This window comes from Anoplophora glabripennis, unplaced genomic scaffold (genome assembly GCF_000390285.2).
Source record: "Anoplophora glabripennis isolate ALB-LARVAE unplaced genomic scaffold, Agla_2.0 scaffold1699, whole genome shotgun sequence".
NCBI classification, from domain to species: domain Eukaryota; kingdom Metazoa; phylum Arthropoda; class Insecta; order Coleoptera; family Cerambycidae; genus Anoplophora; species Anoplophora glabripennis.
Window position 1 is genome coordinate 11,758 of NW_019417774.1, and position 13,965 is coordinate 25,722.

General features: G+C 33.2%; 1 protein-coding gene across 1 annotated transcript; it reads left to right on the forward strand.

Annotated features, from left to right (window-relative positions):
* Nucleotides 1–3,277: 3,277 nt before the first annotated feature.
* On the forward strand, nt 3,278–8,510 carry LOC108916245. Its single transcript, XM_018722453.1, has 2 exons — nt 3,278–3,946; nt 8,313–8,510. The coding sequence occupies exons 1-2, from the start codon at nt 3,278–3,280 to the stop codon at nt 8,508–8,510; spliced, it is 867 nt and encodes a 288-aa protein (XP_018577969.1).
* The last annotated feature ends 5,455 nt before the right edge of the window (nt 8,511–13,965 follow it).

The following is a 13,965-nucleotide window of genomic DNA, read 5'->3' on the forward strand; positions in this document are numbered from 1 at the left end:
TGCCTGTAAATTAGATAAAATTTTATTGCTATACAATATATGCTTTAGGTTTATATTTACAAGATATCTGTACTTTTATACTTACTTGAATATTATTTTATATTAATCAAGAGTTGTTGTTGACTGACGTATGTCAACCATGCAAAAGATTTGTAACATTGTTTAGCAGAAGAATAAATCTTATTTTGGTTTGCACAACGTTATTTAGTGAACCTTCGTTGTTGGGATTCAGCGGGTAGCTGTTTGTATATAATTTGGCGACCGTGACAGGACTTGTACGTTGTGCAGCTGTATTCAAACTTTTGCATCGTTTTCTCGAGTTTCGATAACGACTGCGGTTTAGAACCGGGTTTGAAAAATGGCGGATTTATTGGACAAAAAGAAAAAGAGCAGGACCGTAATACGCGGGGTCTTCACACGGGTGGCGAATGAGTTCGAGCAACTATTGACGGTGCAACCTGTGGACATTCATAGAGTTCATGTTTCGTGGGAGCTTCTGCACCCAAAATATGACGAGTTGAAGGTGATAAGTTCCGAAATATATGAATTGATGTTAGGCCAATCCAGTGAACAGGATCTCTCGGCGGAAGTTGATGCCTGTGACACGTATAGCCGTAAGTTTTCAAGTCTGCGATTGTCATATGAAAATCTGGTGAATACGCAGAAATTGGCTAGCGTTAAAGGTGATGATAGAGAAACAGAGTCATCACAGTTGTCGGCGAACAAAAATTCAAGTAGGCGTAAATTTAGATTACCCAAAATTGAATTCAAACGTTACGACGGGAATATTAAAGATTGGTTGCCGTTTTGGGCTCAATTTAAGAAAATTCATGAAGATTCCGATATTGATGAATGCGATAAAATTGAATATCTCCTTCAAGCAACAGTTGTAAAGAGTAGAGCTAGGCAACTTGTCGAAAGTTTTCCTGCCATAGCGGGTAATTACGAAAAAATCATTGACAGCATGCAGTCTCGATTTGGAAGGGAGGACCTGCAGATCGAGGTGTATGTTAGAGAACTTCTTAAGTTAATTTTAAATAATGCTAATTCGCTAATTCTCAACAAAAAATGGATTTGTGCACGTTGTACGACAAGATTGAGACACAAATTCGCGCTCTTGAAACGTTGGGTATTACATCGGATAAATGTTCTGCGATGCTGTTTCCTCTTATTGAATCGTGTTTGCAACATGAATTATTACGTGTCTGGCAGCGTTCATCACAGACAGTTAACAACAGTGCAACAACAGTAGCGGAGAGTAATTTGGACGACCGCCTTAGAAATCTTATGCTTTTCCTACAAAATGAGGTGCAAAATGAGCAGCGTATTTCTCTGGCTGCAGAGAATTTCGGCCTGGCTACCGTACAGAAGAAAAAGGAGAAAGCTTCAGGTGTGGTTCCTACCGCAATGGGACTAGTGAATTGCGACGTTGCAAAATGCATTTTTTGTGCTGGTTCACATAAGAGCAATTCGTGTTTTAAAGCTCGTAATTTTAGTTTTGAAGAAAAAAAAAGACTTTTGACTGAAAACCACGCTTGCTTTCGTTGCTTGATGCCAGGGCATTCTGCAAAAAGATGTCGTGCCCGTTTATGTTGTGTAATTTGCACAAGATCACATGCGCCACTGATATGTCCTGAATTACCACAAAAGAAGCAGGAACTTAAGGAAAAATCCGGTGATACTGAGGAGAATTGTGCTAAAGGCTCCAGCGTGCCGACTGTGAAAGATCAGACGCTAGCAAATCGCACGGACACTCACGTTTTTTTGCAGACATTAAAAATTGTGCTGCTAAGTGAAAATGGATCACGTGTTGTGCATGCTTTAATTGATAGTGGATTACAACGATCTTATATATTAAAGAGCACAGCAATACAATTAGGTTATGTGCCCAAGCGACAGGAAAATATTATACATTGTCTGTTTGGCGGCACAGAAAAGAGGACAAAGCACTATTGCTATGACGTCACCGTATGTATAGGCAGTTATTCTTTAACATTTGAGGCTCTCGATCAACTCACCATCTGCAGCAATGTTCTCCCGACTTATCATGGAGATTGGTCCCAAGAATTGCAGCATAGGCGTATTGAGGTTCCAGATATGGAAGAATCCGTCGCAATCGAATTGCTAATTGGAGCAGATGTGGCGGGGACATTATACACCGGCCATCATCAAGTATTGTCTTGTGGATTGGTAGCTTTCGAGACACAGTTGGGTTGGACTATCATGGGTAAATTAAAAGCAGAAAAGGAAGGAATCAATATAGCCCTAAGCACCTTAAGCTTATTGGTGAATGATGCGTCCATCATTGATGCTTGGAGACATGTGCCTGGTGCCTTCAACCCGTCTGATTTACCCTCACGAGGCTGCTCCCCGAAACATTTACTAGAGTCAAGATGGTGGGAGGGGCCACAATGGCTGTATGAAGAACCCGACTGTTGGCCAAGGAAAATATTGACTTGTGATGAAAATGAGATTTGTCAGGAAAAGAGGAAACTTGTTACTACGATCTTAAATGCTATGTTAGATAACTGGCATTTCACCTATTTCTTCAAGTATCCACGGACTTTGAGAATGATGGCCTGGGTCCTACGTTTCAGCCATAATTCCAGACACTGTAGTGAATATGTAGGTAAACTGACAGTTGATGAGATTAACAATGCTGAAATTTTTATATTGAAAATTATACAACAAGAGAGTTATTCTGGTGAGAAAGATAAAAGACTGTCTGGGTTAATTGCTCACCGAGATGAACATGGACTTCTTCGCATTGAGTCACGAATATCAAGAAGAGAAGACCATAGAAAGTTTAGATTTCCTATCGTATTACCATCCAAATACCCTGTAGTAGATAATTTGATTTTGGATGTACATCAGCGTGAATCGCATATAGGTCTGCAGAGCCTTTTAAGCCTATTGCGTGAAAATTATTGGGTACTGTGAAAGCGGCTATATCCAAATGTGTCACTTGTCAGAAGTACAACTGTAGACCGTTCACTGTAGAACCTCCACCACTTCCTTTGGATAGAGTCCGAAACGCGGTTGCGTTCGAAGTAATGGGCGTGGATATGGCAGGGCCCTTGTATTTAAAGACTGGTGAAAAGGCGTGGGCGTTTCGTCGTTTTGTCGCGAGACGTGGTCAACCTAAGACTATATATAGTGATAACGATACAAATTTTGTTGGGACTGAAAATGCGTAGTCGACACTTGATTGGGAGAAAATTACCGAAAAGACTTCAGTGCAACGAATTTCTTGGTTATTCAATCCACCCACTGCGCCATGGTGGGGCGGTTTTTGGGAGCGTATGGTAGTGTTATGAAACAATTGTTACGAAAAGTTCTCGGACGATCTTCCTTGAATTACGAAGACTTATTGACTGTACTTTGCGATTGTGAATCCATAATAAACACGAGACCGCTCACTTACATATCTAATGATCCAAGTGACTTAGTTTCTCTTACTCCATCGATGTTTCTCCGAGACCTAGTGGAGAGTGGTTTACCAGATTACGACGAAGTTGACAGAGCTTCTCTTACCAAACGACTTCGCTACAAACAACAACTTCGACATGATTTGAGATTGAGGTTCAGAAATAAGTATTTCGGTCAGTTGCACCTTCATTATACTGGAAGGGATTGTCGTCCAATCACCTTAGGTGAGGTGGTTTTGGTGGGAGATGACAATAGGAAAAGATTGGACTGGCCATTAGGACGTGTTGTTAAACTCTTACCTGGCAAGGATGGGAAGATTAGGCTAGTTAGATTGCATACTGCTAGAGGACAAATCTTGCGACCTACGCACCGTCTCTATCCTCTGGAATGTTTAGGCTCGTTTGAAGAAGGTGCTTCCGGGGAAGCCCAGTCTACCATCCAGCAAGATGTCAGACCGCAGAGTCCAGATGGTGGCTGTAGTGATGGTGAAACTGAAGGAGTGTCTTTTCATAGCAAAGTACCTGCAAAACTAACGCGTAGTGGTCGAGTGACGCGACCTAAGCGATTTTTGTAGATTTAATAGTTTATGTTTTATTTTATCTGTTATCAGGTTCATATCTATGATGGTACCGATATCTTAGTTTAATGAGTCACATTTGTTTATGTAAAAAAATGCTCCTCAGGTGGGAGAATGTCAAGATATCTGTACTTTTATACTTACTTGAATACTATTTTATATTAATCAAGAGTTGTTGTTGACTGACGTATGTTAACCATGCAAAAGATTTGTAACATTGTTTAGCAGAAGAATAAATCTTATTTTGGTTTGCACAACGTTATTTAGTGAACCTTCGTTGTTGGGATTCAGCGGGTAGCTGTTTGTACCAACGCGAGTGAGTTTGACAATATTTATAATGTTGTTATTATTCGGGGTTATATTATAGGTACTGTAATAATATATGTATAAGTAATTATTATTATACGGTATTGTTTAATAAATTTATTTTGTCCATGTAATACTTTTAGAATGTCGGAAAAACATAGAGATGTAGTATACAAATAGAATGTTCACATAATAGGTAATATTGAGAAACCCTGTAATGTACAAAAAGTATGTTTATGTAATCTGTAACGTTAAGATATGTTTCGAGAATAATGATTAAGTTAGTTGGTATTAGACGGTTGTACAAGATACACCAATAAAGTGACTGTTTATTGTTTCGAGTTTAATTTCACAAAGTGAAGGATATTACACCTGTTATTTGCGCTCTACGTTGTATTTGTTTCATGTTTCATAACCTAAAAGAACTCTTTTAGTTGTATGTGTTTTTGTCTATTGAGACGAGTATTTATAATAATTCTGCATTATTATTATTATTAAATAATATGTCGGTGAAATACATTCTCAAAGTTCGCCCCTAAAGTCAGTTTTTTCTAAATATATGGGGTTCTAATCAATATTTTGAAATAAAACAACATGCAAAATTATTTCTTATATAAAAAAAAACAGATATGTTGCAACCCTTAATTTTTATTTCAAAAAAACTATATTTTTCAAACATTTTTATATATATAAAAAATTCATATTTGTTAAAAAAATTAAAAATATAACTTATGTAAACAAATTGGTAAAATTAAGTTCCCGAACAACCCCCTAGTGAGCGAAAAATGTCTACGATTAGAATTAACATTACAAAATAAAAAGTTTTTACTTTTTCTATAATCATACGAATAATTTGTTCTATTAGCCGCAAACAGATTTAAACGGATGCAAACTACCCCTCATGTTCACCCCCAAAAACAGTATTTCTGTAACAGCTCGGGTTCTAATCAATATTTTGGAATGAAATTACTTCTTATAAAAAAAAATAGATATTTCACTAATAATTTTTTCTATTGGTCTAAAACGGGTTTAAACTGATGCAAACTACCCCTGATGTTCATCCCTCAAAAACGGGTTCGGTAATTTGCATTTTGTTTCATTCCAAAATATTTATTAGTACCCGAAATATCACGGATATACTGTTTTTGGGGGTGAACATGAGGGGTAATTTGCATCGGTTTAAATCTGTTTGCGGCTAATAGAACAAATTATTCGTATGATTAGAGAAAAAATAAAAACTTTATTTTGCATTGTTAATTTTAATCGTACAGACATTTTTAGCACATTTTTAGAGGGTTGTTCTCCCCTTAAAAAGAGAACTTAATTTTATCAATTTATTTACATAAATCATATTTTTTACTTTCTTTTAACAAATATGAATTTTTTTATATATAAAAAATGTTTGAAAAATATAGTTTTTCTGAAATAAAAAATAAAGGTAGCAACTTCCAAACACGGAATCTAATGTGAAACCTTTGTTTTTTTTTTATAGGAACAATTTCCATTTTTTTTTCATTCCAAAATATTGATTAGAACCCCAGATATTTAGAAAAAACTGTTTTGGGGGACGAACAATAAGGATGTATTTCACCCCCTAAATATGTTTTTCCGCCGATAAAAAAATGTCATTTAATTTTTTATGTTCTACAACCGAGTCTACAAAATACAGTGTTTTCGAAAAGTAACGAATAAATTAATTATTTTTTAAATTGAGAAGTTTTCGAAAAAATCCCCTGGCACGTCGATTTTATTTTTAAAAAAGGTACTTTTTGACATACTACCCATATTTGTGACGTCATCGTTGTTCGAGATATGACGTCATCGACAATTTTTTTAAATAGCAACCCCCTATTTTGACCATGCCATTTGAAAGAGCGTGTCATACACAGATCATGAAAAATTATGGTGTTACATAACAAAAATTTCAAGAAAATAATGTTTGAAGATTTTAAAATTTAATTTTCACAATACTGAAAATGATAATGATTATGTAAAAACACCTGTCCGTGCGTATTTAGATGAGCTGTTCCCGAATCGTTGGATAGGGAGAAGGGGACCGATTGAGTGGCCAGCCAGATCGCCTGATTTGACCCCCCTAGATTATTTCTTGTGGGGATACTTAAAAAGCAAAATATACGTTACTAGACCGGTTAATTCAGAAGATTTAAAAGCAAGAATTCGTCACGAGATACATCGTATACCTCCTAAAGTTATTGATAATGTCCAAAAAGAATTTATTAATCGTCTTGGCTACTGTCAAGCAGCCAACGGTGCAAAATTTGAACATTTAATTTAGAACAACGATGACGTCACAAATATGGATCGTATGTCAAAAAGTGCCTTTTTTAAAAACAAAATCGAGGTGCCAGGGGATTTTTTCGAAAAATAATGAATTTATTCGTTACTTTTCGAAAGCCTGTATATAAAAATATTGGAAATCGGAGAGTTCGGGTTGGTGTAGTTTCCTTGTTAGATCCTTCTTCGTTTGATATAACCTAACAATAATTTTAGGGTAAATACTTACCTAAGTTACTTAAATTTTACAACTTACCTTCGATGTGCGTTTATAAAACCGGCAAGTAATAAATGTAAATTTAACAAGCCGTTCATTTTCATTAGACAAATAACACGTACTTTAAACTAGAGCAACACCAAATTCCTTGCCTTTAAGAAACTGTTATAATTTAAGATAACGTATGTCGTACCTACTTACTCGTTATTTACGAGTTTGCATTTGTTCATGTTTCATAACCTAAAAGACATCAGTCAGTTATATGTGTTTTTGTCTAATACTGACTCTTGTTTATAATAATTTTGCATAATTATTATTAAAAATGTCGACACAAAAGCGTCTTCAAAGCTAAAAATGGTCTTAATTCCTCAATAACGTGCACGTTATATCTTAACAGTTAACGTTAACCTTAACGTTTAACCCTGAAATAACATAACTGTTATTATGATAAAATGGGATACATACTCGGCCTGAATATATCTGTACGAGTGTTACTTTATTAGTTCTTGTCACAAGGCACTAAATAGCAGCTGCATATGTTTAAACCTGACGTTTTATTCTGAAGAGGGATGAGGGTACACAACACAAATCCGTAAAACTATTAGAACATTGTTACATCTTCAGAAGAAAGGTATCTAGGTAGCAGCTTCAAGAAGATGGATGATGTTATTCGATAGAGTGGACTGTATAAACACTTGTGCTGATTTCAATAATTTTCTTTATTTCCTGAATGTTGTACAACTACATAAATAGATTAATAGAATTTAGAAAAACATGTCATCATTTTAATTTGATTTTTCAACAACAACTCTTTTTTGTTTTCGTGTTGCTCTGCAACAGCCTCTATATAAACTTAGATCATACAAAACACTTTACCAGATGATATGCCCAATTTTTTCTGAGAACATTTTACAGTAACCCCTTAATACATACTTGCAAACATGGGTTCATCAATACGCTAGCTATACTCGATTCCTTACCTTTATAAGGTCTATGTGTCACATGGACTTTGTTTTTGAAGATTGTGTATAACACTCATTGATTTATGGCTTAAAGAACTTTCTGATATTTTAAAAGTAAATAAAATGTGTTAATATATAGTTCGTATCTTAACCATGTGTTTGTTTCTAAGAATATAGTATACTTTAAATAATACACAAACACTTTCATGTAATATATCACAACAAGCAAAAACTTACTTTCAATGCAGAAGTGTACTGTAATTTTTTGCGATTAAAAGCGCACCAACACGCCCTTGACATCCGATAAAATAAGGCGGATGATTGTTATAAGAGTGTTTATCAACCCTCTTAATTTTGCGAAGATAATAAGATTTATCTCATGATTTTTTATAGAAGAGGGTTTCAAATCTTTGTTCAAAGAACCTTCTAAAAGTAAAATTACTATAGTAGTAACTAAATAATAATGGTAACTAGACAATTAATGTTTGCAATAACAAACTAATATACTTATTATAAATATTTATAGGAGTCCATTTTGAAGTGTGCAAACTGGGACGAAAGCCTGAACCTAGCTTTGGAATTAATCAAACACAACACTCCTCTCGACGTGGATTACCAGAGACTAATTGCCAATGGAAGCTACAGGAGATCAAAAGCTATGAACACCTACACTCCCTCTTATAGCAAACTGAAATCGAACATAATACTAATCAAACCAACTTAAGCTAGTGTGGCGAATCTTCCTGAAGATTATGGATTATCAAAGTATTTCGAAAAACCTGTCGACGTCCATATAGTTGAAGGAAACTACCTCACAATCTTGGAGAACAAAGCAGTCACGGCAGTGATCAATACGTGTCTGCAGAACGTTACTAGTGATATATGAAAATATTGTTTGTTCATTAATAGTATAAATAAAATTATTGTATGTACGTGTTTTTTTAAATCAACCGTATATTTTTTCATTCAAAGAATAGTTTTCATGAATAAATTAAGACAAAAACTCCAGATGCTTGAATATGTCACTAAGAGCTTGACATTTCAGTGCATAAATATGGTATATATTTCACGCATTGATTGTTGGCCATTGTAAAAGACAGAAAATCAAAGTATAAAATAAATCGAATGTTACAGAAGCCGTTCTGCGTTTTTTTACGCCTCCAAAAAACAAGTAAACAACAGTGGCCCGTACAGAGGTAAAATGTAGTACATATGTAGAATTTAAAAAACAAATTGGATTTATAATAAATTACATTTGAAATAAATAGTTTATGAGAATAAAGGAATTTTTATAGGAACAGGGGTGCCAGACATGAACTGATCTCTTCATCCCTTCATAATGCATAAAGAAATTATTCAATTTCTAAACCCCTTAAAACCGCACTGCACTGGATCCCTTGACAGGCAATGATTTATTACTTTTCATCGAATATGATGATGAATATAGCGCCCTCTAATTTGATAAGATATTTGTTTACATGGAATTCGTGCTCCTTGTATAATATTCATGGGCCATGCTTTCATAGTAGGTATAGTCTTTCCGAAGTCAGTTGAACATATATAAACACGCCTAGCAATAAAATTTTATGAGTTTCACAGACATCCTTAAAAAAGTTTTCTACTAAAGGTAAAAATTATAATAATTTGTATATAATGTGCAGAAAATTTCTATTATTTGTTTATTTATTTATTTATTTAAAAAGTAGGAAACCCAACAGGATTAAAAATCCCAATAACAGGGTAACACTAAATATGTAACAAAAAACAAGGTGATGAAGTACAATATAAACATACCTCTAACTAATGTGACAATACAAAAAAGACAAAAAATTACCTATAAGAAATTATATATTTCCTCACAGAGGTTTTATATCTATTCAAAGAAATATTAAAGATATCAACTAGTTGACATAGATTGCTATTAAAATATCTTGGAATTCTATGAAACGGTGAATTTAAGTTATAATTATTATGCGAGAGATGAACATAGAAAACCGAGAACTGACGGTTAGCATACACCGGGGCTAAAAAATTTAACAGAGACAAAATATCTGTATCAAAATATCCATGAACAATTTTATATAACAAAACACAATCAAAACATTGTCTACGTTCTTCTAAACTAAGCAATTTATGTACATTAAGAGAGTTCTTAACAATTCGCGATTAAATCTATAAATAACATTGTTAATAAATTTGATTTGAACAAGCTCAATTCTGTTTATTGTATATTTAAAATATAAAGGAGACCAAATTACCGTATTATATTCTAATTGAGACCTAACTAAAGAAAAATAAAGACAAAACATACTGTTGTGGTTCTGTAATAGATAAATTGTTGAGGTAGCTAAGTAATGGTGTTTTTATAAAAAATCAGATATCTCTGAATTGAATTTAGAAAAACAAATAGATATGTACTTGACAACATAAAAAAAAAGATACGAAACTTCACATTGATCATAATTTCCCCAGTATTATAATAAAACGTACAACCTGATTTATATGACATATTAAAAAGATTTAGACTTTACAAATTTGTAATAATTTCGGATATAGAAAAGATGTATCGCCAAGTTAAAGTAAATCCTTCACAAAATTTTTTACAAAACATACTTTGGCGAGATAGTCAAGTTGAACCTATAAAATGTATCGAATTACAAACTATAACTTATGGAACTAATAGCGCGCCGTATTTAGCGACCCGAGTATTGAAAGAAATTGCCATTAAAGGTAAATCTAAATACCCATTGGCGGCTGATGCCCTGTTAAATCAGTTACGTAGATGATATTTTGTATGGAAGCGATAGTTATGAAAATTTGATGATTGTTTACAATCAATTAAATGAATTACTTAATCCCTCGAATTTTAAGTTACATAAGTGGTGCTCAAACTCAAGCGATTTCTAGAACAATATTTGTTCGCATAATTCACAATCCACATACACAATAAAAATAGATAATATGTCCAGTAAGGTATTAGGAATATCTTGGAATCCAAAACTAGATTCTTTCTCTTTTATATTTCCCTATAAAACACAAGAAAGTAATTTCACTAAAAGAGAGGTTTTATCAAAGTTATCACAAATGTTTGATCAACTAGGTCTGATAGGATCAATAGTAGTCACAGGAAAAATTATAATGCAAAGGATTTGGATAAGCAAAATAAATTGGGATGAACAATTAGATCCACAAACACTCATTCATTGGCGAAAATTTATAACAAATATGTCAGATTTAAATAATTTCAGAGTTCCTCGATATTTATTTAGTAATTATGACATTTTTACAATTGAATCGCATGGATTTGCAGATGCTAGCATCAAAGCTTATGCAGCTTGTATATATTTAAAGGTAGTTTACATAAATAATACAATTTCTTGCAACTTAATTTCTTCAAAATCAAGAATAGCACCAATTAAAACAATATCTCTGCCAAAGCTTGAATTATGCGCCATGGTACTTCTTGCAAAATTAACAAAAACAATATTGTCAATTTACCCTCCTAGGTTAAAGTTTGAATCGGTAAATTTATGGACAGATTCACAAATTTCCTTACACTGGATAAATTCACATGCCTCACCTTGGTCTACTTTTATAAGTAATAGAGTCTCAAATATACAAAATGTTACGTCAAATCACCGGTGGCGTCACATAAAATCTCTTGATAACCCTGCAGATTGTTTATCTCGTGGAATAACACCAAGTGAACTCATAAAATCAGATATATAGTGGCATGGTCCAAAGTTTTTGGATCAAATCAATTTAAATTTACATAATTTTGATTTTATTTGCACGTTAGAAAATCCTCCTGAAGAAAGAAAAACATTTTTAACAATCAATCGAAATTTGGCTTATGAATATTGGAATGACATATTTAATAGGTTCTCTTCATTTATTCGTTTACAAAGAACAAATGCCTATGATTTAAGATTTATTAATAACTCAAAACTGAGTTCAGAAAAAATATTTGTCTTACACTAGAAGAATTAGATAATTCGCTTTTTGTGATTGTGAAAATTCTGCAAGATAAATATTTTCCAAATGAAATTTCTGATCTTCAGTCTAACAAGACAATATCTAATAAAACTATTATTTCATTAAATCCATTTTTAGATAAATCTAAGATTCTACGTGTTGGTGGACGTTTAGCTCATGCAGAAATACCTTATACACAAAAATACCCGATTTTATTGCCATCAAAAGATCATGTAGTCGCACTATTGCTAAAAAGAGAACATATTAGACTCACATTTTGGCCCCTTGATGCATTAAGACAAATAAAGCGAATTATAAAAAATTGCATTACATGTTTTAGATTTAGAACTCGATCTTGTCAAAAAATTATGGCAAATTTACCAAAAGATAGAGTTCACATAGCGCGACCATTCCAAAGAATAGCAGTAGATTATGGTGGCCCATTTTTTATAAAATCCTCAAGATTACGCAAGGTACCAGTTACGAAATGTTACATTGTAATTTTTGTGCATGGTTACAAAGGCAGTTCATATTGAAGTAGTATCAAGTCTTTCTACTGAATCATATTTGTTAACTCTTAAAAGGTTTATTTCTCGAACAGGGAGTCTGACAATAATATACTGTGACAATGCTATGAATTATCTCGGATCTAAAAATCAATTAAGAGAATTATTTGAATTTTTTAAAAATAAACAAACAATAAACGCAATTCAAGAATTTTTAAGTCCAAATGAAATAACATTGAAATTTAATCCACTTCGGACTCAGTGTGCAAAATATCACTTATATCGCATAGTAGGTAATGTTAAATTTATATTTGAAGAATTCAGTACTGTATTAGCACAAGTGGAAGCTATATTAAATTCTAGACCGTTGTGTGCTACATCTAATGATCCCTCAGATTTAGATTGTTTAACTCCCGGACATTTTCTTATAGGTACAAGTCTTACTGCTTTTCCAGAAAAAGACAACAAATATTCCAGAAAATAGACTTTCTTTTTGGCAACAATGTGCTCACATTCAACAAATTTTTTGGAAAAGATGGTCTAGGGAATATCTTAATCGCTTACAAAATAAACCAAAATGGCTCATACCTTCAAAAAATTTAAAAGTCAACGATTTAGTTTTATTAAAGGAAGACAATATTCCACCTTTAAATTGGCCACGCGCAAGAATTATTGAAGTGATTCCCAGTGCTGATAATAGAGTGAGATTAGTAAAATTAAAAACAAAAGAAGGAATTTTTACAAGATCAATTTCTAAAATTTGCCTCTTTCCATATGTTAGGTTTTTGAAGATAAAACTTCAACGCGGGGGTGTATGTTGTGGTTCTGTAATAAATAAATTGTTGAGGTAGCTAAGTAACAGTGTTTTTATAAAAAAGCAGATATCTCTGAACTGAATTTAGAAAAACAGATATGTACTTGACAACATAAATAAAAAGATACGAAACTTCACATTGATCATAATTTCCCCAGTATTATAATAAAAAAGAAGATACAGTCCATTTACTTTCTCTTATGATGAACAGTTAAGCTGCATCACATACTTTTAATATTTTTAAAATCCTTGCTAAGTCTCAAAATGAAACCCAACATTCGAAACGCACGTCTAACTATATAATCTATATGAGCATCAAATACCAACTTATCACCCAAGATGACTCCGAGATCCTTAATACTATAAGCTTTGTCAACAATATTAGAACCAATAATAAAGTGACTGAAAAGTATGCCTATTTCTAGTGAAAGAGATATGACTACATTTCTTATCATTAATAAATAAGTAATTAGACTTACAAAAATGATACAATCTATACATATCTTCCTGAAATTCAACAACATCAGTATCACTTGAAAGGACCCCGCACAAATCTTATGGAAATTGGGTCGCGGTCAAATTCGCTGAATTTTTGATATGTGATAGAGTTCATCATACTGGTCAATTGTCTCAATGGCCACAAAGCTCAAAAATGGATAGTTTGGCCGGTACAGAGCTTTAAAGCTCCGAATATCCTCCACGGATTTATGTATATGCGCAGTGTGTATAGACTTTTGAAATAGCCTATTTCATTTTTTTTATTATCTAGGTTTATATTTTTGAGGTTGCTGAATTCAGATCTGTTGTTAGATTTTCAAAATTGACAGTTGGCAGCTGTCAAATAGCTGTCAATGTGCTATAATAAAGCCAAAAACTTGTTTTTT